The 25,561-nt window shown below is 38.8% G+C and overlaps 1 protein-coding gene across 5 annotated transcripts in view; it reads left to right on the top strand.

The window, feature by feature from the left end:
* adgrl3.1 (adhesion G protein-coupled receptor L3.1) overlaps nucleotides 1–25,561 on the top strand; it is a 167,486-nt gene that overhangs the window by 125,648 nt on the left and 16,277 nt on the right. For all 5 annotated transcript variants that reach the window (XM_047816555.1, XM_047816554.1, XM_047816553.1 and 2 more), the window contains 6 exons: nucleotides 1,047–1,252; nucleotides 1,333–1,509; nucleotides 8,303–8,512; nucleotides 11,559–11,779; nucleotides 17,375–17,441; nucleotides 18,075–18,166. In XM_047816555.1, coding sequence (XP_047672511.1) covers nucleotides 1,047–1,252; nucleotides 1,333–1,509; nucleotides 8,303–8,512; nucleotides 11,559–11,779; nucleotides 17,375–17,441; nucleotides 18,075–18,166 — 973 coding nt within the window. The remainder of the gene's footprint in view (nucleotides 1–1,046; nucleotides 1,253–1,332; nucleotides 1,510–8,302; nucleotides 8,513–11,558; nucleotides 11,780–17,374; nucleotides 17,442–18,074; nucleotides 18,167–25,561) is intronic.

Raw genomic sequence — 25,561 nt, 5'->3', positions numbered from 1 at the left:
CATAAAATGTACATATATGCATCACATACTATACAATTTCAAAGTGAAACTAATTACTAAAGTAATTACTTTAAATGTACTTTTGTAAGCTTCTAAGATCTATAACTGAACTTCTGAAAAGGGGTTTAAACATTAAACAGTTAAAATATAATATTTATAATCATTAGGAACAGTATTACAAGTAGTGCGGCGACAGTATATAGTTGTAAGTGAGAAGAATCAGAAGCTTGTAACAGCAACGGTATCGCACGTATGTTCGTGAACTGAAAACAATGTTCACAGTATAATGTACAATTAACAGTGTGTAATGTACAATGTATAATGTAACAGTGTAACCATTACAGACAGTAAACAATATAAACAGTATTGCATCATTGATGTAATGCAAAGTAAGACAAAAGACAGTATTACATGTATGTTCATGAACAGTGAACCCTGATCCTCCAATCAAAAACTAGAGACTTAACCACTTGAGCCATTACTGCCCCTCAAGAATTCCTAACTGTGAGAGGATTTCCACACATTTAAGAGCTTTAAATATAAACACCTTTGCCTGAAGAATTCATGAAAGTGCACAACAAAATTACTTCTTGCTTAAATGTTTATTGACTGCCCCAACAACTACCCTTAGGCTTGATCTGTGTGCCTGCAGTTAGTTTTTGACTCGTCCACAAATTATGAACTCCATTGGTTTAGTTGGTGAGTTTAGTTTCCAAATAAAAACAAAATAATCAATGTTTTAGAATTTTTTTAATGGATGCAAAACACCTACCAGTTGATTACAATCACAGTGTTTATGCTAGTCACTCTTACTTGCCATGAGTGCTCGGGTAGAACAAGAATAAAATTTACTGTTTTAGATGTTAAATTATTATAATGGGGAAAGTACATACAAATTCTTTTACTGCTTCATTTTACTTTGCTACGTCTTTTCTTAACTTCATAAAAAAAATCCTTCTTCTTTCTCTGATCTTAGTAATGTGTGCTAGATTTTGCTTAATGTACAGTACAAACTAAACTCATTCTTTCTGTTGTTTGTTCCTCAGGTGAGATTCGTATGGCTTTGGTTCTGTATAGGAATCTGGGGCAGTATTTGTCCACAGAGAATGCGAGTGTGCGACTAGGAAGCGAAGCGGCTTATCCCAACTACTCACTCATTGTCAATTCGCCGGTAATAACAGCAGCCATAAACAAGGACAGCAACAAAATCTACTTGTCCGAACCTGTTCGCTTTGTTGTTAGCCATTTGCAGGTATCACACGCACAATCACACACGTACTGCTTTATCTGTGATCTTACTGCATCAAAACAAATTATGTCATTCCATTGTAGAATTCAGAGTCCAACTTCAACCCCAACTGCTCATTCTGGAGCTACTCCAAACGCACCATGACGGGCTACTGGTCTACGCAGGACTGCAGGCTGGGTGACACTAACAGCACACACACCTCCTGCTCCTGCACACATCTCACCAACTTTGCTGTGCTCATGGCTCATGTGGAGGTGAAGGTGAGCAAAATGTCATCACAGGTCATTACTGACCTTGTGGAGACATGCCCACCAAAATTATATAACAGTCCGCTATCCACACACACACACACACACACACACACACACACACACACACACACACACACACACACACACACACACACACACACACTCTCTCTCTCTCTCTCTCTCTCTCTCTTTAATTGCCTATGAACCTCATTATGACCATTCTGTCATTTGAGATGATTTCATTGTCATCACTATTATTTTATAAAGGTTTTGCTACTTATCATCTGAGCATCTTAGTTTAAGTTTTCACCCTTACTCTATGGGAAGATTTTGTTTCATTGCAAATTTTAAATGTAAAAGTTCAGTGTGTGATAACTACACGACCAAATCACATATAATCTGAAGTGGTAAAATTACAAGGGCCAGGAAATACTGATAGACAAACATAAAAAGCATGATGATTATTAGAGATAAATCCCAGAGAGATGGCGCAGAGCTGACAACTTATTCTATATCCTCTGTAATGGGGAGTGCCAAGCAAGCTGCAAAGGACCTGGTGAAGACTTACCCTCAGGGTGTCCAAGAAGGGGAAAGAGAATGGGCAGTCCATTTGATCAAACTCAAGGGTAGCAGTCCAAAGCAACAAGCAAGTGATAACCATCTGTCAAGATCTGCAAGAACAATAAAAGCTTAAAGGTGAATCAGTTATAATGAAGAGCATCACAAGGCACAAGTCTTCATGAGCCTAATGAGTCACAGGAGTCACAGTGCAAAGAATCTACAAGTGTTGCAAATAGATTCCTCCAGCAGCAAGCCAAAGTGGAGGCAGATTAAGAGGCCAGGAGGCTTTGCCAAATAAAGTCACCACTGTGGTGCCAGGTTGACAGAGACATAGACAACCAATTTATTGAAACAAGTAAGCCAAGCGATCTTACTTTTATTACCAAAGAAGGGTGAGGATTCATGGCATCAGGTTAAAGATTAAGTCCTTGCGGCACCCGTTAAAGGAAAATGTAAAGTACATGGGAGAATGTAGAATGTCAGTTGTGTCTCTGTCCAGATTAACAGTTTGACGATCAAGAGTTGAAGCTGAGAGAAATGTAGAAGGTATTGTACAAAGCCAGCTCAAACTCCACTCCAAGGCAAGGTGGTATCACTTTTCTGGTCTATAAGTCCTGTTCTAAACTTTTGCTATGTTTGTGTAAGATCCTGCAAGTCATCTGGAAAAGGGTCAAAATTCTAGCACAATGGAAGAGGCATTTGGATCCCCAAGGTGTAGAATTTCAAGCAAATCATTCAGTTCCGCGTCATTTCCACACTGAGTGTCAAAGCCAAGAATTTCTTCAGGATATTTTCCAACCAGCTGTTCACCTTCCTCTTTAATGACAGCTTCATTGATACGTCAGTCCAGAGGAGGGTATCTCAGGAATGCCAGGGTGTTAGGAGCACTGAGGAGTAGCGGTGGTCAAAAATTTTAAAGAGTATATATACGGTTTATGTACTAAGTAGTAAGAAAAGCTAACAACAACATGAGACATAAGAGGACTTAGTTTGTAAAAGTTTGAGAAAGTAAAGATTGGTAAAGAACAGTAGTTCCATCAAATGTTGTAGGACTTAACAGGTGAAAACCATTGGTTAAGGTACATTAAAATATTTTATTGATCATTAAATGAAATAAAGTTCCCTGGTGGTATAGCTGCTAGACTCCCATGCTTTCACCCTTGAAGCTTACGTTTGTGTCCCTGCAGGGTCCCAACCATGCCAATGGGTTGAAGTTAACTCTTGGATAAAAATTTTAGGATAACAACAAATTATTGGTAGTGCCTATAATGCCATTATGAATTTTCATAATGGACATGCCTGTCCATTACACATGAGCATGTGTTTGGGTTTGTGAAAGAAGATGCTACTTAAAAAATTATAATGCTGGCACCAAATACGCTTGTATTAAATGGTAATGCAACTAATCAGAGAAGCCTGTCAGTTCCAGGCTCTCTTCCAAACACACAGGTTATGTTGACAAAATACCTTGTCCCCAGCAGAACCTGAGACCACATTAGTAATTACAACAACTTTAGGATGTGTCTTCTCTGGAGCAGTTACATCAAGGTGGCATAAGACTGAAGTCACAGAGATCCCTGGCCATCATCATCATATCTGCTCAGCCAGCCAGAGTGTTGAGAGCCCAAGTTTAAATCTGCAGAACATCTGCTGGATCCTTGGCCTTCTTAAGGGGCTGCATCATTTTAGTAAATCTAGGAGAAGCAGCTTAAGTTCCCACACACATAGTCACCACCTTTAGACCAGACATCCTTCTCATGTCTTAATTCACCAGGCAAGTTGTCATGCTGCAGCAATCTGATAGTCCCTGGGAAGTTCCCTTGAATGAGGCGGTTGAAAGGACAGTCGTCAAATGAGAGGCTGGTCAGCAAGTGCAAGCTAGTCAGCTGGAGCGCAAGATACTGCCTAATTAAGGTTGGTTGCATGGAATATGCAGCATTATCTCTCTTTGCTGAGGAGGACAGCCATCCGTGTTACATGAAATGAAAGAAATAGCACCATAAGTGACTATGGAACAAAAGGGGAGAACCATGAGGCAGTGTAGTTTGTTAGCCATCTGGACACAAGATGATGAATGACCTAATGTTGAAAGTCTTGAAAGTGCTGATAATTCCACTGATTACTGAACACCTCTGAACAGAGAAATTGAACTGAAACAGAAGAAGTTGTATTTGCTCATTGAAATTCTTTACTCAACTAAAAGTATAACTACTTATCCTTCTGTAAATATCTGAAGTGCAAGCAGAAATGTAAACGTACAAGAAGAAACCAGACACTGATTTTATTCAGTAATTTATAAATGATAGCTTCTTTTGCCAAGGAACTAAGAAACTTCAGAATTCAAGGCACAGGCTAAATAACATATAGCATATTCCTATAGAATAACATCTCTGTTAATAGTAACAGCAGTTAGATAGATGATTGATAGATAGATAGATAGATAGATAGATAGATAGATAGATAGATAGATAGATAGATAGATAGATAGATAGATAGATAGATAGATAGATAGATAGATAGATAGGCTGTGCAACAAGATAAACTACCTCTACTACAGATTCACACAGACATTTGAGCTATTGTTTCTGTTAGATTCACACAGCCATTTTAATGATTGAAGGAAAAGCAACATTAGCAAGAGCAACATTAGTTGAGAAAACTGCATGTCTTAACCAAAAAAATTGAGACGCAGCAACGCACCATCTGCTCCTACCATCAGGCCAGTCAGTCTAATGGAGTTAAAAATTAGGAATGTCGTAAATTTCAAGGGACACAGAAAACCTATAAATAACCTCCTTGGTAGTATCATCATGAGATTATAGTATAAATATTTTGAGTTCCTTATCACATTATATGATGTGTTGATGCCAACTTAAGTAAATTATTTTCCTGTAACTGCAGCGTTTAGTTCCTTTTACACTACGGCTATTTGGCATCACTTGAACAGGTCGTGATTTTGACCTGTTTATAGCTATGTTGTTTATACTTGTCTCACTTTTTAAGTTAATAAGACATAAATCAATGCAGTTGATTATTTATTTCTTCAATCAGTTTAAGTTTGTGCTTTCCAAAATGCTGAAAATGTTCAGGATAGATGCTCAGCTTTTGTGGTTTCAGGCTAAGCTACATTTTCTTGGAGAAAGAATAGAGGTACAGGTGGTGGCAACACTGTTTATAGGTGCTGTAACATACACCAATCTGCCACAGCATTAAAATCTCTGACAGTTGAAGTGAATAACATTATCTCATTACATTTGCACCTGGAAGGGAGTGGGATATATTAGACGGCAAGTGAAAAGTCAGATCAAGTTGAAACACTGTTGGAAGCAGGAAAATGGACAAGGGCCAGATTGTGATGGCTAAACACAGAACTGGGTCAGAACACCTCCAAGAGAGTAGGTCTCATGGGATGTTTCCAGTATGCAGTGGAAACATCCCACAGTACCTACTAAAAGTGATCCAAGGAAAGACAGCTGGTGAACCAGCTACAGTGCCAGTGGTGCCCACCAATAGCACCGATAGCCTGTGACTAGCCCGTCTAGCTCCCATCCTGTTAAGCAGCTACTGTAGCACAAATTGCTGATAAAGCAAAGGCTGGCAATGATAGAATGGAGCTGTTTGTCTGCAGACTGGTCAGAGTCGCCATGCTGACTCCTGTCCACCACTGAAAGCTCCTACAAAGGGCATGTGAGCATCAGACCTGAACCTTGATGAATCACGTATTTTTTTATCTCATGTAGACGATTAGGTGCATGTGTACTTCTTAAAGGGGTCACTAGGGGAACAAGGCAAGCCGGTGGAGATAGTATAAAAGTTTGGGGATGTTCCTCTGGGTAACCGTGGGTCCTGGCATTAATGTGGATGTTACTTTGACACTTCCCACTTCCATAAACATTGCAGCAGACTAATATAAGGCTTTAATGGTTTAAATATTATGGCCGATCTGTGTTAGTGATAACAGGAACAAACTTGTTATGTGTTAGTTCTGTGCAATTAAATGTATGATGTGTTAATTTCTTAATTGGGGGAAAGTGGCAATGGTATGAGAGGGATACAAAACAAAATATTCCCAGTCAGATCTTTCTGGGATAGTGTAAGATCCACAGAGGACACCAGTGTGTGAGTGTGTGTGTGTGTGTGTGAGTGTGTGTGTGTGTGTGTGTGTGTGCCTATTAGTTCAAAATACCAAATCCATAATTTAATGTAACAAGATGGAGGCGGACTCCATTTAGCTTTCCACTTCCTTCCCTGCGAGAGACATTCTGTCTAATCCTCCACACCACAAGTAAATCAGGATTATCAAATGGCGAAAAAGATGGGAGGGGAGAGAAAGAGAGAAAGAGACGGGGAAGAGAATCGGATTTCTTGAAGCCATCAAGCACAGGCAGCTTATAAAATATGCTACCTGTCTGAGATTGTGCTTCCCTCTGTTTTTGTGCAACACACACACACACACATACTGTATACACACACACACATTCATCACTCATGTGCTGAGGGTAAACTTTGTCAGGTGGGGAAATGATAAATAGATAGAAAAAATCTCTCTCTCTCTCTCTCTCTCTCTCTCTCTCTCTCTCTCTCTCTCTCTCTCTCTCTCACACACACACACACACACACATTAACAGAGCACATAATATGGGCTTAAAATATGCCATGGCATTTATGAATGTGAGGTGAGTGCCAAAATCTTTAAGGCACAAGATGCATAAAGGTCATTATATACATAAATGTAAATGCTGTGTACCGAGGGCAGAGCTGACCTTAAACACACTCTCACACATCTCTCTCTCTCTCTCTCTCTCTCTCTCTCTCTCTCTCTCTCTCTCTCTCTCTCTCTCGATCTCTCTCTCACACACACACACACACACACACACACACACACACACACACACACATACTCGAACACACACACATCAATGCCTATTTTCCTCACCCTCAAGGCTGTGTTAATGGACATTGTATGGAGAGATGAATGATTAATCAAATACTGTGTGTGTGTGTGTGTGTGTGTGTGTGTGTGTGTGTGTGTGTGTGTGTGTGTGTGTGTGTGTATGACTTTGTGACACTTTGTGTGTTTTCTATACCTCAGTTCTTTTTCTAATACTGCAGATAAAATGAATTTGTTATTTGAACACTTGAAGGCTGTGTGGTCGCTGACGAATGAACCGCATTGTTTCTGCTCTGTATAGCTCATACAGTGCATTAAGGCATGCTGAGTGCTTTTTCCCCCTCATCATCTGCTCACTACATAGCAGCGGAGAGCACACGCACCCCATATCTGTAGCCGTATAATTGTAAAATCTAATTAAATAGCCGATATATTTCAGCTTCGGTGCAATTATTAGTGATTTAAACTGAGGCACGGATCCTCTAATGTTTTGAATTTCATGCATGCAGGAGTAACTGACCTAAGCATGTTTGATCGATCCGTTTAGCTGTAGCTTTTATGCCTTTTGACCTCTTGCAACAACTGAAAATGACCCCTTTTTTCAGCAAAACATTGATATTTTTCTTACATATCAGTAACAAAAGTGTCAAATACTGGTGCGATGTGAGATCTGAGAATAAGTCATATTTTTCTAGTTCACACTTCAGAGTATGCAAAAAAGGTTAAATGTAAAAAAAAATATATAAAATTGATAGGGGGAAAAATATATATTTAATTGACAGCTTTACATCATCAATACTCTGTTCTTTTTTATTAAAGCTGTTAAATATTTACAGTAAAAAGTCATTTGCTTTTAGGAGCATCGTTGTTTAATTTCGCCTCATTCCTCTTGGTAGATCTTCAATTTCCCTTTTAATATAAAACTTTTAATATAAAACATAATGAATGTAAAACTATATATATATATATATATATATATATATATATATATATATATATATATATATATATATATATATATATATATATGAAATTAAAAAACCTTGAATTTTCTCCAGGGTCAATCTATCTATCTACAAAAAAGTGTAGGGTTTGTGAAGGGTGCAAAAGTGATAAAATTATCTGTAATTCCCTCTCTTTCAGTTCATTTCTTCATCTATTTTCCTGTGTTCATCCTCCTTTTTTCTTCTCCATGGTTTCTCACACTCATGTATTTCTCTCCTTTGTTCCCCTCTCATTGTTTTCTCTCCTCACATGTTTCTTCTCCCTCTCTCTCTCTCTCTCTCTCTCTCTCTCTCTCTCTCTCTCTCTCTCTCTCTCTCTCTCTCTCTCTCTCTCTCTGTCACACAGAAGGCAGATCAGATGCAAACAACCTTGTTGGATATGATCACGTGGGTGGGGATTCTGCTCTCACTTGTCTGCCTGCTCATCTGCATCTTTACCTTCTGCTTCTTCCGTGGCCTGCAGAGCGACCGCAACACCATCCACAAGAACCTGTGTATCTCGCTCTTCATCGCAGAGACGCTCTTCCTCGTCGGCATCTACCGTTCAGACCAGCCTGTAAGACACACACACGATACACACACACACACACACACACACACACACACACACACACACACACACACACACACACACACACACACACACACACACAAATATTTAAGCAACAAAACACTATGGTGCATGATATAGTATAAAATAATCATCTAAATATTCAGCAAATCATTGTGAATTGTTATTATTTCACAGTTTATTCTACATGCATCCCTTTACAGTTACATTTAACTTTACAGTCATGTGAAAAAGACATTTTCCATCAAACTCAAACCAATATGTCGCATTCTAGGCCGAACAAAACCGTGCAAAACACCCTACAATTCAGCAGCAGTAACATGAAGTAAATGTTTTCAGTATCGATTCAAGTCTCTCACAACGTTTCTAACATTGCTTCGGTTCTTTGCTGTTTGAGGACGTTTGTGTATGCACTGCTCTCTCGAGATCCTGCCACAGCATCTCAACACACTTGAGGTCCTGACTTTGTCCGGGACGTTGTGACACCTGGATTTTTTTTTCTTCTTAAGCCGTTCAAGGTGTCAGTTCACTGGTGTGCTTTGGATCGTTGTCCTGTTTCATGACCCAGTTTTGTCCCAGTTTAAACTGACAGGTAGATGTCCTCACGTTTGTCCTAAGAATCTTCCAGTATAAAGTAGAGCTCATTGATGTCTCAATGACTAAAGGTTTCCCAGGTCCTGTTTCTCTAAACAAACTCAGATCCTCACTTCTCTCCACACCATACTTGACAGTTGACACGAGGTGCTTGTTGTGACTAGAAATCATGGCATTGTGCATGATCTCCAGCTTATTATATTGTTCTCATTCAGCCATATTTGAACAGAAGCACCTTTTTCCTAGCCACCCTTCCATGATATCTCTTGAAACATTTCTTTATTCCTCTAAGAAATTAAACGGTCTGATCTTAGACGCCCCTCCAAGGTAGACTGTCCACTGTTCTGAAGGCTCTCTCCATTCGTAAGCAATCCTTCTTAATGTACTGTAGTGAATTTCAAATAGTTTGGAGATGCTATTGAAGCCGTTTTTGATCTCATGACTGTATAACAGCTTAAAAAGGCACTTCATCAACAGAAGGAAACAAGCTATTACCACAAATCCAAAAAGTCCTAAAGATTTTCCCATGACAGTGAAATAAAAACAAAACAAATCAACACTTCGCTGGTAATCTCTTGGATAAATAACAGAACGTTTTTAATCTTTTGTTTGTAATCAGTTATTTGTTACAATAGTTAGGTTTAGATTATGTGGAGCCTCATTCAAATCCCAAGTACCATTCAAATCCCAAGCCTTTTTCAGTCTATTGGCTGTTTGTATAACTGCGTATTATTTTGCATAGTAATACACATGCAACATGGAATCATTGGATATAAATTTATACAGAAAATTAGCATTCAAATTCATTTTGGAATAAATTAGTTTTTTGTTTTTTTCTTAAATACCATTAATGGAAATTAATGTATAGGATCGGCAATGTAAAGTTTTACCAAGATTTTTTGGCTCGTGAGACAAATACTCAAATTGAATTTAAATCTAAATTGTGCTTAAAACCTAGGTTTGACTGATGCTGGTTTAGTTTGCCATGTAAAATGAGTTAGAGTCATAAAATCAACCTAAAGCAAATCCATGAGTGGCGTATTAGTTTTATAAAATTCTGATAAACACGATATCACAAAGTCCATTGTTCAATATATAGTTTCAATTTATTTATCGTTGTTTATATTCTTCAACACTATGAAGTCTCATAACATTAATCTTAGCATCACAGCAGGAAAAGATTAGTAGTTTAGCTTCAGATTGACAAAACTATCTGTTTTGTAGCAAATACAACTAGAAGAAATGATTAACGAGGGCTAATTTCTGGTGTTGGTTTCTGAGCAGAATTTGAGTTTTAACCAATTTACTTAAATGTTACTACTGTTCTGCATTTATACATATATATAAATAAAAATAAAGATGTGACACATTTTAAGAATATTACTTTTTGACTTGGTTCTGATATATATCTTTCTTCTCTCATTAAGTAAGAGGAAAAGTTTGTGCAACAATTTCTCTCTAAGTTGTGCAGAAGACGATGAAGTAATTCTGACAACTAGAACGTGTCTGAATACATGAGCCTTTATTACATTTACAGTTATAACAGTATATAAGTGAGGCTACAAAGTGTTCACATAGCTATTAATGTTATAATGTTGATAAATAGTGACATGCTTCCCTGCCGGCAAGACTCTTAATTGTATCAGGGAATTGTATCAGGGAAATCTGTTTTTGAGGGGGGTGGGAAACACACACACAGACACACACACACACACACACACACACACACACACACACACACACACACACACACACGCCCCTGCATATACACCCACCATCCCGTAAGTGGTTAGGATTGGCGCCTGGCTGTCGTTAATTACCAGAGTGGAGTGGCTCTCTGACCTCCTGTTAATAACGGAAAACCTGCTCACGTCCTCAGAGAGCACGAGTGTGTGAGAGAAATAATGTGGAAAACCCATTGAGAAAACTAATTTAAGTGAGACCGGCTTTAAAATTGTAATCAAGAACATGAAATATGAACTAATAGCATCGTTGTAGGTGATCACAGGCGTGTGTGTGTGCATGTGCGCATTTTCAAAATCAGCCTGTATAAATGTTTAATGAGTTGAATTGGCTGCATCCATATTTGTGTATGATTGTTACCACTGTTTTTGAAATATCCATCTGTTTCTTTCGGAAACTTTGCTTTTTCAATTTCGAGCATTAACTGCTAAGTGCTTTGTGTTACTTTGATACTTTTTCTCTGTCTTTTGGGATCTGCTGCACCTGGAAAATGTTTATTATCTATGTACATGCAAAAGGCGTGTAATATAAGTTCTTCAATTTAATACAATATAAAATATATGGCTTATAAATAGATGTTTTATGGTATATTGTGACAGTACTGTGTGTGTGTGTGTGTGTGTGTGTGTGTGTGTGTGTGTGTGTGTGTGTGTGTGTGTGTGTGTGTGTGTGTGTGTGTGTGTGTTTTTCTCAGATCGCATGTGCAGTGTTTGCCGCTTTGCTTCACTTCTTCTTCTTGGCTGCATTCACATGGATGTTTCTGGAAGGAGTGCAGCTCTACATCATGCTGGTGGAAGTGTTTGAGAGCGAATATTCACGCACCAAGTATTTCTACCTCACCGGATACGGCGTGCCTGCGCTCATCGTGGCCGTGTCAGCTGCCGTCGACTACCGCAGCTATGGAACAAACCATGTGTAAGTACACACTCAGGCCATTAATGCAACATTCACATTCAAAATCTCAAAATTTCCAGATTCCAAAACAAATTCAGCAACAATCACATTTTAAATTTCAAAATTCAGTAACAATTACACTATAAACTCACTAACAAATATAGTCTAAATCCACTCACTCTAATCCACTCACTCTTTTTCACTACATCAGTTTACAAATTTAGTAATAAATCAACCAAATCTCTAAAAATAGTAAAAATCAATCAATCAATCAATCAATTTTCAAATATTAAATTACAGTAAAAACAATCTCTAAATCTCCATCTCTATTATAAATCACATTTCCTGTAACAATTACAGTTCACAAACAAATAAACAACATGCTGGCTGATAAATCCTGGTGTAAAAAAAAAAAAAAACACTTTATATTCACATTTTCTATTGACAAGTTGTACAAACTGCATAGCACCAAGTCAAGATCCCAGTATGGGATAAAACTTTTGACACATGCTCCAGGTAGACAAGTAGATGTTGCTGTCACATATCTTCTAACTGACATTATACAGAGTTTGCAGTGTGCTCATGCACAGGGTTTTGCACCGTAGAGTGAAACCCTCAACTTGCTTGCATAGAAATGTAGCATGCATACTAATAAGAGGGTCTGACCCATTGTGAACATACCAGTATGTTGAGGTCATTCTTCTTAGAATGCGCCGCCGCTGCCATGTCTGATGTTCACTTCACTCTCTGCTCCACTTATGTTGCAGTTAGGGCATGGCTCTTTAAGTGCTTGTCGAAGATGCTCTGATCCCAGACAATTCGGGCATCGATCATTGTCCATTATCCAACTCCGTCAGGGCCTGGCAGAACACACAACTCCTCATCCTGAGCTGAAATACAAATGATTGAAGTTCAACATTTCACAACAAGTTGTGAATTTATTCAATTATGAAATTGCACGGCGACACGCTGACACAAACAACAGGCTACCTGTCTGTTCTAAGGACACAGTGTACCGTGGCAAGAATACTAATAAGTCCTACGCTGAAATTACTGTCACCCACGGGGTGTGACACTTCTTTTAACAGTGCGTGGTTACTTATAACATTAGCACCATACAAAAGTCTCGATAAGTTTACTAAGCCACTCGAACGCGCTTTGTTAACGTCTTGGCACTACAAGGACGAGAAAGAGGGCAAGTGTGACGTGGATATGGGGTCATCGGGTCATCACTGGTACTTGGTAGCTTAAAAAAAAACATGAACCCAAGCTTTTATGGATGGTGGGGACTAGCTGTGAAGACTGGAACTGCTAATTAGCTAAATAATAATACTTTGGTTATCTAATGTCCATATAGTCAAAATTTTGATTTTTTTTTGTGTTAATTTAATTTAACACAATTATCACCAAAAATTAGCATTAAAATATTAAACCTGACATTGTGGAAGTGCCAGTTTTGAGCATTTTTTTTAGCACAGTCTTTCAGGCATTCCTAATAAATAAAGTTCAGTGGTGTTAAATATGTGTAAACATGTCTAGTCCTGCTAGTAACGAGATGAGGGAAAGGAAGATTCAAGATTCAAAGTGTTTATTGTCATATGCACAGACAGAAAGCATGTTTCCCTGCACAATTCTTACTTTGCCGTCCACACTAAATGTCATACAGTAAAGTAAAATAAAATAGAATAAAAAAAAAGGAGCAAAAAAATAAGAGCAATAAAGGTGAGGTACAGTTCTTAATAGAAGCAATAAAAAAGTGAGGTAGTGCAGTTCTGAATAAGGCAATAAAGTGAGGTAGTGCAGTTCTCGGTGAGGTAGTGCAGTTCTGAAAAAATTAATGTGCAAAAATGGAATTCAATGTAAACAGTTATGTCCATGTAAACAGTTATACAGTTCTGTCAGGACCACTTTGTCACAAGGGAATTAGATGATATGCATACAGTTAGTGTTGGCGGTATGGTTCTGTTCTGGGCAAGAATCCACGTGGGAGAGCAGCGACTAGAAAATAGAATAGCGCCCCCCCCAACAGAACCACTAGCATGCATAGTATTGATAAGCTCACTTACACGTTTTTGGAAAGTAATAAATGAATGGATAGATAGATAATCAAATAATTAGAGAGAGATGGAGAGAGAGAGAAAAATATGTGGAGATTTAAGACAACTGGTACAGCGAACACGGGTTCCGGCGTGGTGGAGTCGGGGTTGGAGGAGGGAGTTTAGATCGCGGCAGCAGCGAAGCGCTGAACGGCTCTATGAATGGGAATTTAAATGGTCAGGTAATACGGATGTCATAACCGGATTGGTGCACGTCGTGGACAGCTGATTAACAGCTGATGCACGCTTGACGACGTGGCCTGCCAGAACTAACGCGATGCTTGATTTATGTCCATGGTTGCAAACTTCTGTCAGCTGTTTAGGAGTCTGATGGCAGAGGGGAAGAAAGAGTTCTTCAGTCTTGAGGTCCTGCATTTCACACTTCTATACCTCCGTCCTGAGGGTAGAAGTGTGACCAGTCTGTACTAGGGGTGGGAGGGGTCTTTGAGGATGGAAGCAGCTCTCCAGTGGACTCTGCGGTGGTAGATGCTCTGCAGAGAGGGCAGTGGAGTTCTGATGATCTTCTGCGCAATCTTTGCGACTCTCTGCAGGCGTTTGCGGTCCATGACAGTAGTGCTGCCGTACCACACAGTAATGCAGTTGGTCAGGACACTATCGATGACGCAGCTGTAGAAGTTGCTGAGGATCTTAGGCGACATGCCAAACTTCCTCAGCCTCCTCAGAAAATACAGCCGCTGTTGGGCCTTCTTGACCAGCTGCGTGATGTGAGATGTCCAAGTGAGGTCCTCACTGATGTGGACACCCAGGTATTTAAAGTTGCTCACCCTCTCCACTTCAAGCTCCCGGATGAACAGTGGCTGATGCATTCTCCTCTCCTTTCTCATGTCCACTATCATTTCCTTTGTCTTGTCCCTGTTGAGCGTGAGGTTGTTGTCTGCACACCATGACACCAGACTGGCCACCTCCCTCCTGTAGGCTGCCTCATCACCATCAGCGATGCGTCCTATCACTGCAGTGTCGTCCGCAAACTTCAGGATGATGTTGTCCTTGTGGGAGGCGACACTGTCATAGGAGAACAGGGTGTAGAGGATGGGGCTAAGTACACAACCCTGTGGAGTGCCAATGTTTGTGATTATAATGGCTGAAGTCCTATTACCAATCTTGACAGACTGAGGCCTGCCAGTCAGGAAGTCTAGGAGCCAGTCACAGAGGGTCGGGTGCAGACCAAGTGTGGACAGTTTGTGGGTGAGTTTGTAGGAGATGACCGTGTTGAAGGCGGAGCTGTAGTCGATGAAGAGTATCCTTAAGTATGAATCCTTATTTTCCAGATGAGAGAGGGAATAGTGGATGGCATCCGAGGTGGTGTCTGTTGTGGTGATGTTATTGGTCATGGTCCTGTAGTCTGTGATGTGCTGCAGGCCTTGCCACATCCGCCCCGAGTCAGCAGTAGAATAGAAGCTGTCCAGCTTCACTCTGTACTGCCTCTTGGCCACTGTGATGGCTTTTCTCAGTCCATACTTCGCAGCTTTGTACTCGGTCTCATTGCCTAATCTAAATGCGGTTTCTATTAAACCCTAAAGAGAGGTTCCTTCATATTCATATTTCAGCAGGAAGCATCATTTAAACATGACGTAGAAATTTATATGACTCACGAATTTGCCACAGTCAGTGTAGTTCTGCTTTTTTTTTTTTTTCTCAGGACGGGTAAATAGATCACGCTCGTTTACGTAAGGAGACGAATTTCAGACTTCTCATCAAAATGCTCAGCTAATTCTCACACCCTTCATTAGCTGTCTTAGTGATACAGTAGTGCGTGTACCTGTTAAACATTTGCAAAACTGAGTGCATATTTCACTACAGTGTACAGGTAATTGTCTGAAAGAAATAATTAGGTAAGATAAGTAGTTCAGTATTGTTTCATCATCATAGTGAGTTCATCGCAGCTAAAGGCAGTAGTCTAGAGCCAGCTTACATACATACATTAGATAGATAGATAGATAGATAGATAGATAGATAGATAGATAGATAGATAGATAGATAGATAGATAGATAGATAGATAGATAGATAGATAGATAGATAGATAGATAGATAGATAGAATTAAATAGAAATAAACTAATAGATAGAAAGTGTGGGGGTGGACAGACAGACAGACAGACAGACAGGCAGACAGACAGACGACAGCAGACAGACAGGCAAATGGATCGAGAGACAGTGTAATACATAGATGGATGGATAGATGGATGGATGGATGGATAGATAGATAGATAGATAGATAGATAGATAGATAGATAGATAGATAGATAGATAGATAGATGGATAGATAGATAGATAGATAGATAGATAGATAGATAGATAGATAGATAGATAGATAGATAGAATTAAATAGAAATAAACTAATAGATAGAAAGTGTGGGGGTGGACAGACAGACAGACAGACAGACAGACAGGCAGACAGACAGACGACAGCAGACAGACAGGCAAATGGATCGAGAGACAGTGTAATACATAGATGGATGGATAGATGGATGGATGGATGGATAGATAGATAGATAGATAGATAGATAGATAGATAGATAGATAGATAGATAGATAGATAGATAGATAGATAGATAGATAGATAGATAGAATTAAATAGAAATAAACTAATAGATAGAAAGTGTGGGGGTGGACAGACAGACAGACAGACAGACAGGCAGACAGACAGACGACAGCAGACAGACAGGCAAATGGATCGAGAGACAGTGTAATACATAGATGGATGGATGGATGGATGGATGGATGGATGGATGGATGGATAGATAGATAGATAGATAGATAGATAGATAGATAAATAGATAGATAGATAGATAGATAGATAGATAGATAGATAGATAGATAGATATTTTTTTGACTTTTACTGACATCCAGTGTTTTTTTTTTCTTTTATTGATAAAAAGACTCTGCGCTTTGTGGAAAGAAGCTGTTGTACACAGTCCCTTGAGAACGGATGATGTCATCGAGTAGGAGGCTGGAAACATGATCAGCTTGGTAAACGATGAAATAAACGACAAAAGTACTGTCTGCGTCGCTTTGTCCTGCTGTACATCATTTGTACGCCCTGTTGGAGACTATAAAGTATTTATAATCTCATTTGGCTTCTGCATTCATTTCCATACAGACTCTGCTCCTGGGTAATGGGTAATGCATGCTTAGTTGTTCAATTGGTTCAGGCCAGAGCCACACACACACACACACACACACACACACACACACACACACACACACACACACATGCACACACGCTGGGCTTTAGAGGTGATCTAAAGGAGATGAAGAGTTTAATAATTCACTTACATGCTGTCAGTCACTCATTTATGTTCAGAACAATTGCAGCACTACGCGACATTCCAGAAGGTTCTAACGATGTAGCGCTCATCAAACCAAGATGAACAGGAATGTCTGAGATTACCTCATTTAGGTTGGGAGGTATTTCTGGCTCACTGTGTCTGTCTCTGTCTCCGTCTATCCTCCTCCTCCTCTTCTCTTTTTCTCTCTCTTTCCCTGTCTGCTTTCTACAGGTGCTGGCTGCGGTTAGACACCTACTTCATCTGGAGTTTCATTGGCCCTGCTACGCTCATTATAATGGTGCGCGCACACACACACACACACACACACACACACACACACACACACACACACACACACACACACACACACACACACACACACACACACACACACACACACACAGAGTTATACATAAATGTATATACAGATATAGATACACACATATACACTTGCATATAGTCACATTGGGACAACACTTAATGGTCTTGGAATAAGTAACAACGAGGAAGCAGCTCCTCCTTTCCCTCCATCACACACACACACACACACACACACACACACATACACACACACACTAGGGGATGCAGATAATGGTCTGCTGAAGACATTTTACCAATTATGTGAAAGTCAGGGTGTGTTGGGGTTGAACTTTAAAACCCCCACAAGACAGACAATACACCACTGACAACTGCACAGCTGAAAAGAAAAGAGAGAGAGAGAGAAAGAGAGAACAAGAGCGAGAGACAGGCAGACAGACAGAAAGAGACAAATAGCAAGACAAAGAGTGAGACTGCCATATTATCAACCCATGGTTCTAATATTTTTAAAACATGGAAATGAATATGTTCTAATATATATATATATGTGTGTGTGTGTGTGTGTGTGTGTGTGTGTGTGTGTGTGTGTGTGTGTGTGTGTGTGTGTGTGCAGCTGAATGTGATTTTCTTGGGCATTGCACTTTACAAGATGTTCCACCACACTGCTATTCTGAAACCTGACTCTGGTTGCCTGGACAACATCAAGTAAGTCTGTATGTGTGTGTATGATTCTTGTGTTGTCAGTATTGCACACACTCTGACTCACTGTCCTTACTGTCATCTACTTCTTGCCCAGACTTACACATAAAAAGATATAATAAATATCAGAATGCTTAAAGGTCTCTCATCAGGTCCTAAGAGAAACTTCACCAATCTTTCTTAGCGCCTCTGGATTTGTGTGAATGGGATTCAGGGGTAAGTGAACAGGAATACCGGGTGTGCAGGACACTTCTGCGTGCACAGTCCTCTCTAGTGCAGTGCAAGAGAGCGTCACGTCTGAATCAAGGTTACAAGGCATGGATTTACATTTAGTTATTCCTTTTGATGTTTGAAATTGGGTAAAGAAAAAAAAGAATTTGTGACCTGAATTCAACAAAACGATCAGAGTTATTGGAAAAAAAAAAAATATATATATATATATATATATATATATATATATATATATATATATATATATATATATATATATATATATAGTCCACACTTATCTCTTTAAACCTGGTGCAGAAGTTGCTTTTACTTTTTTTTTCTTGCACAATATAATTGGGAGCATGATGTTCCTTCAAATTTAGTTTAATTGTATTTGCATAGTATTTTATTTTTAATTATCCACTCTCATGAACTAGTTTTACAGACATCCAGACGAAGATATATAATTCCCTAATGAAGACAATAAACCCAGTTAAACATCTAATATGAATTGCATATACGGTATTTAATTAAGTATCATTTAATAAAACAGCTTTGACGGCTAATAAAATAGCAATTGATGCAGCGTCATCTATTATTTTCTATTGGTTTGAATTTGACATGGTGAAGCCATGAAATACCAGGTCATGAAATCCTAATTAGCGTGGCGTGTAGGCTGATTTTTATTTATTTTTTTTTTTTATCACACTTACATCTACACAACTGGACTTTTGATTAAAATCTAGTTGTGTGCAATAGTAGTGAATGAAATATATATATAAGCAAATATCTGCCGTGCACAGAGTTTGTGGGTGTTGTGCAGACAAGTCATTATTTAGGTGAGATTGTCCACTTAAAAAAGCATATGACTTGTGCAGAAATCTATAGTATAACCATATGAAGCCATCCTCAACAGCAGAAGGTGAAATCTTTACCGATATCACAGCCATCTAAGACCAGGACAACCCACAGAGCATAATTTGCCTTGTGAAAGGAGAACGGCCTTGTTTCTCTCACCCACTGTCAATTAGTGTGGGACTGGGCAATTTCATAAAATATATAAGACTCGGGCACAATTATCTGGTATAAAATAAAAAAAAAAAAGAAAAAGGATGTGGCACTTGGCTTCAGGTGTCTCAGAGGAAGCATGTTTTAACCTTCACCCTCATGTACTGACGGCCATATGTGCAGTAAGAGGAGACGTCGATAATGGGATGTGAAGTAGCGCAGTGTGAAGTGCTTCTTAAGGAAAATCGAGTGAAAGGAAAATTTTAATGTTTCTTAACAATATTCACTTTCCACTGAAGCTACCAGCTCTGCACCAGTAATGACACCATTGTTCAAGAGTAGAAATATACAGTAGATATGGGGATTAATTACTTTAATTCTCGAACCTTAAAAATCTTAAATGTTTAAAGTTAAAGAGACCTATTTGTATTGTCAGATCTGCAACTCCCTAGGATCAACTTCTTATTAGCTTTTGTGTGTGTGTGTGTGTGTGTGTGTGTGTGTGTGTGTGTGTGTGTGTGTGTGTGTGTGTGTGTGTGTGTGTGTGAGCGTCTTTAGAGAACCTAAAACCTTGAGAAATCTACAGGAGTAGGCAGCAGAAGATTTAACTATTCTAAGGAAATGCTCGAAAACATCCAAGCACCAAATTGTGCATGCAAGATTTTTGGTAGATATTCGGATCAGCAGTTCAAATGGTTTAGATTTTATTGTAGTCCAGTTCTAAATGCTTCAAACACAAGTGTTCATTATCAGATTCAAGGTTATGGTGATATAAAGTAGAAAAAAATTAAATGGACGTTTCTTGACGAGTGAGAAAGCCAACACCTGGATAAAAAAAACATAAACCAAGGTAGAGAGAGGTTTAACCAAGGTTTAGAGACAGAAGAAACGAGGGCATCTAAACATCTGTTTAATGAGCAAACATGTCAAACTTTTGCAGCCATGTCATGTATGAAACATTGTGAAATAATTCAGCATTTTTAATATCGCCTCGGGAGCTAGCGCACTCGACGCTGCTGCAAGACTCATTGAGTTTGTCTGTACGATGGCTTAAGAAGTGTAAAGAAGAATATTTATTTTCTATTATTTTCTCCCAACTTCTTTTCCTACACTCATGGTAATTTATTTAAGGGTTTGCTGGATGACCCTTGGCCTTGTGCCCCAAGTCCACAGGCATAGACTCTAGAAAATGGATGAATGGATGGTTAATTAAGGTTTTTACTTTCTAAAAATGGTTTCTTTTACAGCATAGTCATTTAGCAGCACTAACAATTTTAATGATTAATGATTTAATGATTAATTTGAGAATGTCATAATTTTTTTTACATTTCTATTTCCATTTAAACTAGGTTTGTTCTTGGTCCTTCAAGGACCTTCATGGTTTTAGGTCCCTGGTGCACTTTTGTTTCTTTTTGGGGTTTTTTTTAAAATTAAGTATTAAAAAAAAAACCTTGAAAACAGGAATTTTAATCTAGTAGTGCTTAAAAGGTGCTTGAATGATACAAAGGTAATAAATACAACATTTGTAACTAACTTAAAAACCGCCTGTCGTGGATGACCTTCGATGTAGTCTTTAGTAAGTCCTGCCATAATTTATACTTTAAGGGAGTGAATCTGCTGTTGATAAGCAACATGAACGAACTGATTAGCGATGACCATGAGCAGCACTACAGTATCATCAATACTACACAACACAATAAATCTGGTGACACAAATCTAGATCCGACTCAATGGTCATAGTCCTTGAAAACAAAAGTGCTTGGAAATTCCTTGAAAGTCCTGAAACTTCATGATGAAGTTCGCTATTACCTGTCCTCCACCAGACAGCTTTGACACTGGAGACTCCTTCTAGAAAACCACTTCATGGAAAACATCACCATATCAACATCTCCAAGTGTTTGTCGAGTCAAATCGAGACCTTGTCTGTTTGCAGAAGCTGCACAGGCTACATTCTGAACGAAATTCTATTTCCTTATTCAGAACAAATAAGAAATGTATGGCGCTGGCCATTGTGAATAAACATGGCTGGAAGCACCAATTTTCACAGAGGCATTTTGGTTGACATGGCAGATGACCAACCACAGATCATTTCCTGTAGCCTGTTAGATTATCTCATTCAAGCTAAAGTTTTTAAATAACATCCAGAAATGTAATTCAGTGAATTCATTTTTATCAGTCTGGCTCCCTGTAAAAAGGTTTGCCTGCTGAAAACCAGCACATGGAGCTACATATACAGACTGTAGCCTTCCAGATCCTGGAGATTGAGGCCAGAAAAGTGTATAAAAGAAATCACAAATTAGAAACCTGGACCATTATCAAGGTCTGCCGGCAGTCTTTAAATCCCTCCGTACTTTGGCTCTGTCCTAACTCAATAATATCATTTATTCTTAATCATTGGCTCACACAATCTGTTCCTCTGATTCTAGCTGTACCCTGTGTGCCCTCCCGAGTGCAGGGGTGATAAGCTCTGAAACGTTCTGCCATAGCTCGTACAGGACGTGACTGCAATTTCTATCCAGGCTAAAGACATATCTTTATCCTGCTAGCTTTCTCTTTTAATTTATGTTCATCGTACTTACATGCCATGCACTAACTTTTGAAAATATCATAATGGGAGCAGTTGTTATAAAAATATAAGTACCATAACCAGAACAATAGAATAGAAGCCTTTATTTTTGTCACATATACATTACAGCACAGTCTATCTATCTATCTATCTATCTATCTATCTATCTATCTATCTATCTATCTATCTATCTATCTATCTATCTATCTATCTATCTATCTATCTATCTATCTATCTATCTATCTAATCTGTCTGTGTGTCTTTCTGTCTGTCTGGCTATCTATATATACCTCCTCATTCTCATTTAAACTACCTTGATGAACCAATTTGGGAAAAGATATCAGGCAGGTTGAGCTTGTCATTCGTTCGCAATTAATTGTTCACACATAACCCGACTCGAAGCCAACCGGAGATCATTTATTTCCAATGAGAGCTACACCAAGTCACTCCAGTTCACTGTAAATCTGTCATGTTTAATGTTCCATCCATATCCTAAAAAAGTCTTGCAGAACCGAGGTGTGTAAGAATTCTCTTTCAATCTGTGTTCTTTATTCTGTTTGTTCTCTGTCTGTTGGCCATATTGTATTTCGGTCTCAACTTTCAGTGTATATGTCACGGTATTGTCAGCTTTGGCTTTGTGGCTGGAGTCAGATTTATGACTCGAATTACCCTTTTTTTTTATTCGCGGAAATCAGAAAGTAGAGTGTAAATAAATAAGAAACTCAGATAAGAGATATTAATGCACGTGATCGGCCACAATTGAGGATTGCTGAACTATAGCCATTTTATCCCCCATATTTCTGGGCTGTGCTTTAATAGATGAGTGATGCAACAAAGTTTAAAAGAAAAGTTTAACTTTATGCAAATATTATTACCATGAAAACCTGTAGCATTAATGCCTACTGGGCAATTTCATAGTACAGCGACTGCTGAAACAGCCGCTCTGTGTGTGAATGTAGCTTTAGCAATTTGCATTCAGGGATGAGACTATATTTCCTCGTATTGTTTCCATGTGCTACAGAAAACAGTGTAAAATTAGGCATAAGGTTAAGATCTTTGGACCCGAATCTTTCATTGTGTCTCCTTTAAAAGTGTCCATTTGATTTGTTTGAAAAAAAAGAAAAATACTATATAATATATCACCAGATAAACTGAAAACACCTCAAGATCTCTTTACAATATATTGGATATGTTGGATATATTTCGGAATATGTGGGTATTATTTGTCATTTTACTGATAGGTGTCACACCTCAGCTGTAAAAAAATGAAAAATCATTGAATCTCTTTTAAGTGTGAAATTGGGTGTGATGAAAAAAAAAAATCTATTTATGCCACCATTATCAAATGTGTGTTTCGGTATTTATTTATTTCCCTCCTTCCTATTTATGTATTCCATCTCTTGAGTTCTGCTGTAGTTTATTTATGACGCTGATGAATCATTCATCAGGCTCATCTCTCACTGACTTGCCTTTTTCCTTTCTTTTCTTTTGTCTTCTCTTTTTTCCTGTTCCTTCTTTTATTATTTCAGACTTCTGTTGAAGCTTGAAACTTACACATGACCACTGGTAAGGCTTCTGGCCAATCAGAGCGAGTTCTCTCCCTTTACTCCTTTATCTCCATTGTATGATTTGAGTTCACTGTAAATCTGTGATGTTTATGAACTTTTCCCTTCATATCCTATAAAAAGTCCTGCAAACGAGCGGCGGCTGAGAATTCTCGTATTGTTTGTCCTTTTGTTGTCCGTTTGTCGGCCATCTTGTGTTTATTTATTTTTTTCACAAACAAAAAAGTTTCCAACTTTGGCTTCCTGGCTGGAATGAGATTTAAGAATTAATTGACATTTTTTGATTTAAAAAAAAAATAATTAAAACATTGGAACATAACATAAATGCATAAATGCGTGTCATTGGATGCAACTGAGGATCGTTGAGTTGAACTAAAGCCATTTTCTTCCCCGTATTTCTGGACTGTGCTTCAACATTTTGTCAAGTGCTTGAGTCATTCAGCTGAAATACTTTGCTGGGCACACATCGAGTCTGGGCTTCTCGAGTTGAGATCACTTTTTTCCATTGTGAACCGACATACATGCTGGCAAGTGGCAAAGTCTACGTTCATGTGACATGTTTACAAAGTGTCCTAGGTCTGAACGTTTTCTTCAAATTCGACATGTGTGTAAAGTCAAATGACAAACGACACACTCAGTCTGACATGTTTGATTCCCTGTGTTTCTGAAATTGCCTTTTACATCAATCCAACACGACATCAGGATGCAGAGTATCACAGTATGCAGAGTATCACAGTAAAGGAGGATAGTGGGGCAAAATTACAAGACACACAGTACGACTGCTGTCTGACGTTTTCTAAAGAAATGACCAAACACGATTAATAGCTAAAGTTAAAAAACTAAATTTAAAGACACCTAGCACCCGAAATGAAAAACTGAAAATTGTCTTTTATAGCAAGCTTGAACACATTATTCAGGACTGTGTTCTGTAACAAATTTATGTCAGATATCAGAAATCAGATCTGGTCAGAAAATAGCATTAAGACCAAATAGCCATTCACTTTCTTTTCACATGTGTAACATGCAGCCATGATTTCAGTAACAGGCAACCGGCTGACAGCATGACAAGCACTTCTACATGATGACCTGTTAATGACACGTCCTCTGACTAATCTCATGTCCCACGTGGTCCGATGTTCCTTTACTTCCCCACTGACAATATTTAGTTCTGTTCCTGTCTTAGAAGAACAAAAGCTTGGAACTGTCCTTTCATGTCATCCTGCGCCTAAACGTCCCCTACTCAAATGTGAATATTATGAAAAATAAGGAAGTTTTGCAGAAAGTTGGTGAGGGGATGAGGCTAATAGAGTTAGCTTGATTTGCTAATCTGACTAGAAAGCTACTGTGAAATATAACACTCGATTTTCACATTGCTAAGCAGCTTTAAAAGCTGTATCATAGCTATTGTACTGTTTCTCATCATACACAGCCCATAAGCAACGAACATGCTAGGATGAACACATAATAAGCTAATGCCACTTCCATGATACACTTTCTTTCTCCAGCCCATGATAACTCTCTCTCTCTCTCTCTCTCTCTCTCTCTCTCTCTCTCTCTCTCTCTCTCTCTCTCTCTCTCTCTCTCTTTCTGTCTCACTATCGCTAATGATCTAGGTTTAATGTCATGCTTTACTGTCACTGTAACGTGGGGCTCAGTATAAATGATTTACACACAGTGTGTGAGTTAGTGAGTGAGCGAGGACGATCTTAACGCATAAATGGCATCTGTAAATGGTTGTGAATTTCAGCGCTAAGTACAGCCTAGCAGACACGAAGACGTCGAGGCGGCAGTCAGCAGGACTTTCGATTCCGAGCGAATAATGACCTGCGCTCGCGGCTTGTTTATATTCCACTTTTGCTGTTGTTCCAAGTCCAAATACGAGCCTCTAAAACAACAGCATCGTAATGTCCCTAGATAATGTGAACTGGCTTCAGTCATTAATGGGGTCCTGTACCATTCTTCTTCTGTTCTTTGTGTGTATGCTTTTTTCTTGCAGTAATTTTCTCTTCCACCATGTCATCCTGACTCTTTTCCTGTGAATGTCCTTTCTTT

This window comes from Tachysurus fulvidraco, chromosome 7, assembly GCF_022655615.1.
Source record: "Tachysurus fulvidraco isolate hzauxx_2018 chromosome 7, HZAU_PFXX_2.0, whole genome shotgun sequence".
NCBI lineage: Eukaryota > Metazoa > Chordata > Actinopteri > Siluriformes > Bagridae > Tachysurus > Tachysurus fulvidraco.
The sequence above is the reverse complement of the archived record's forward strand: the minus strand, read 5'-3'. Positions and strand labels throughout refer to the sequence as shown.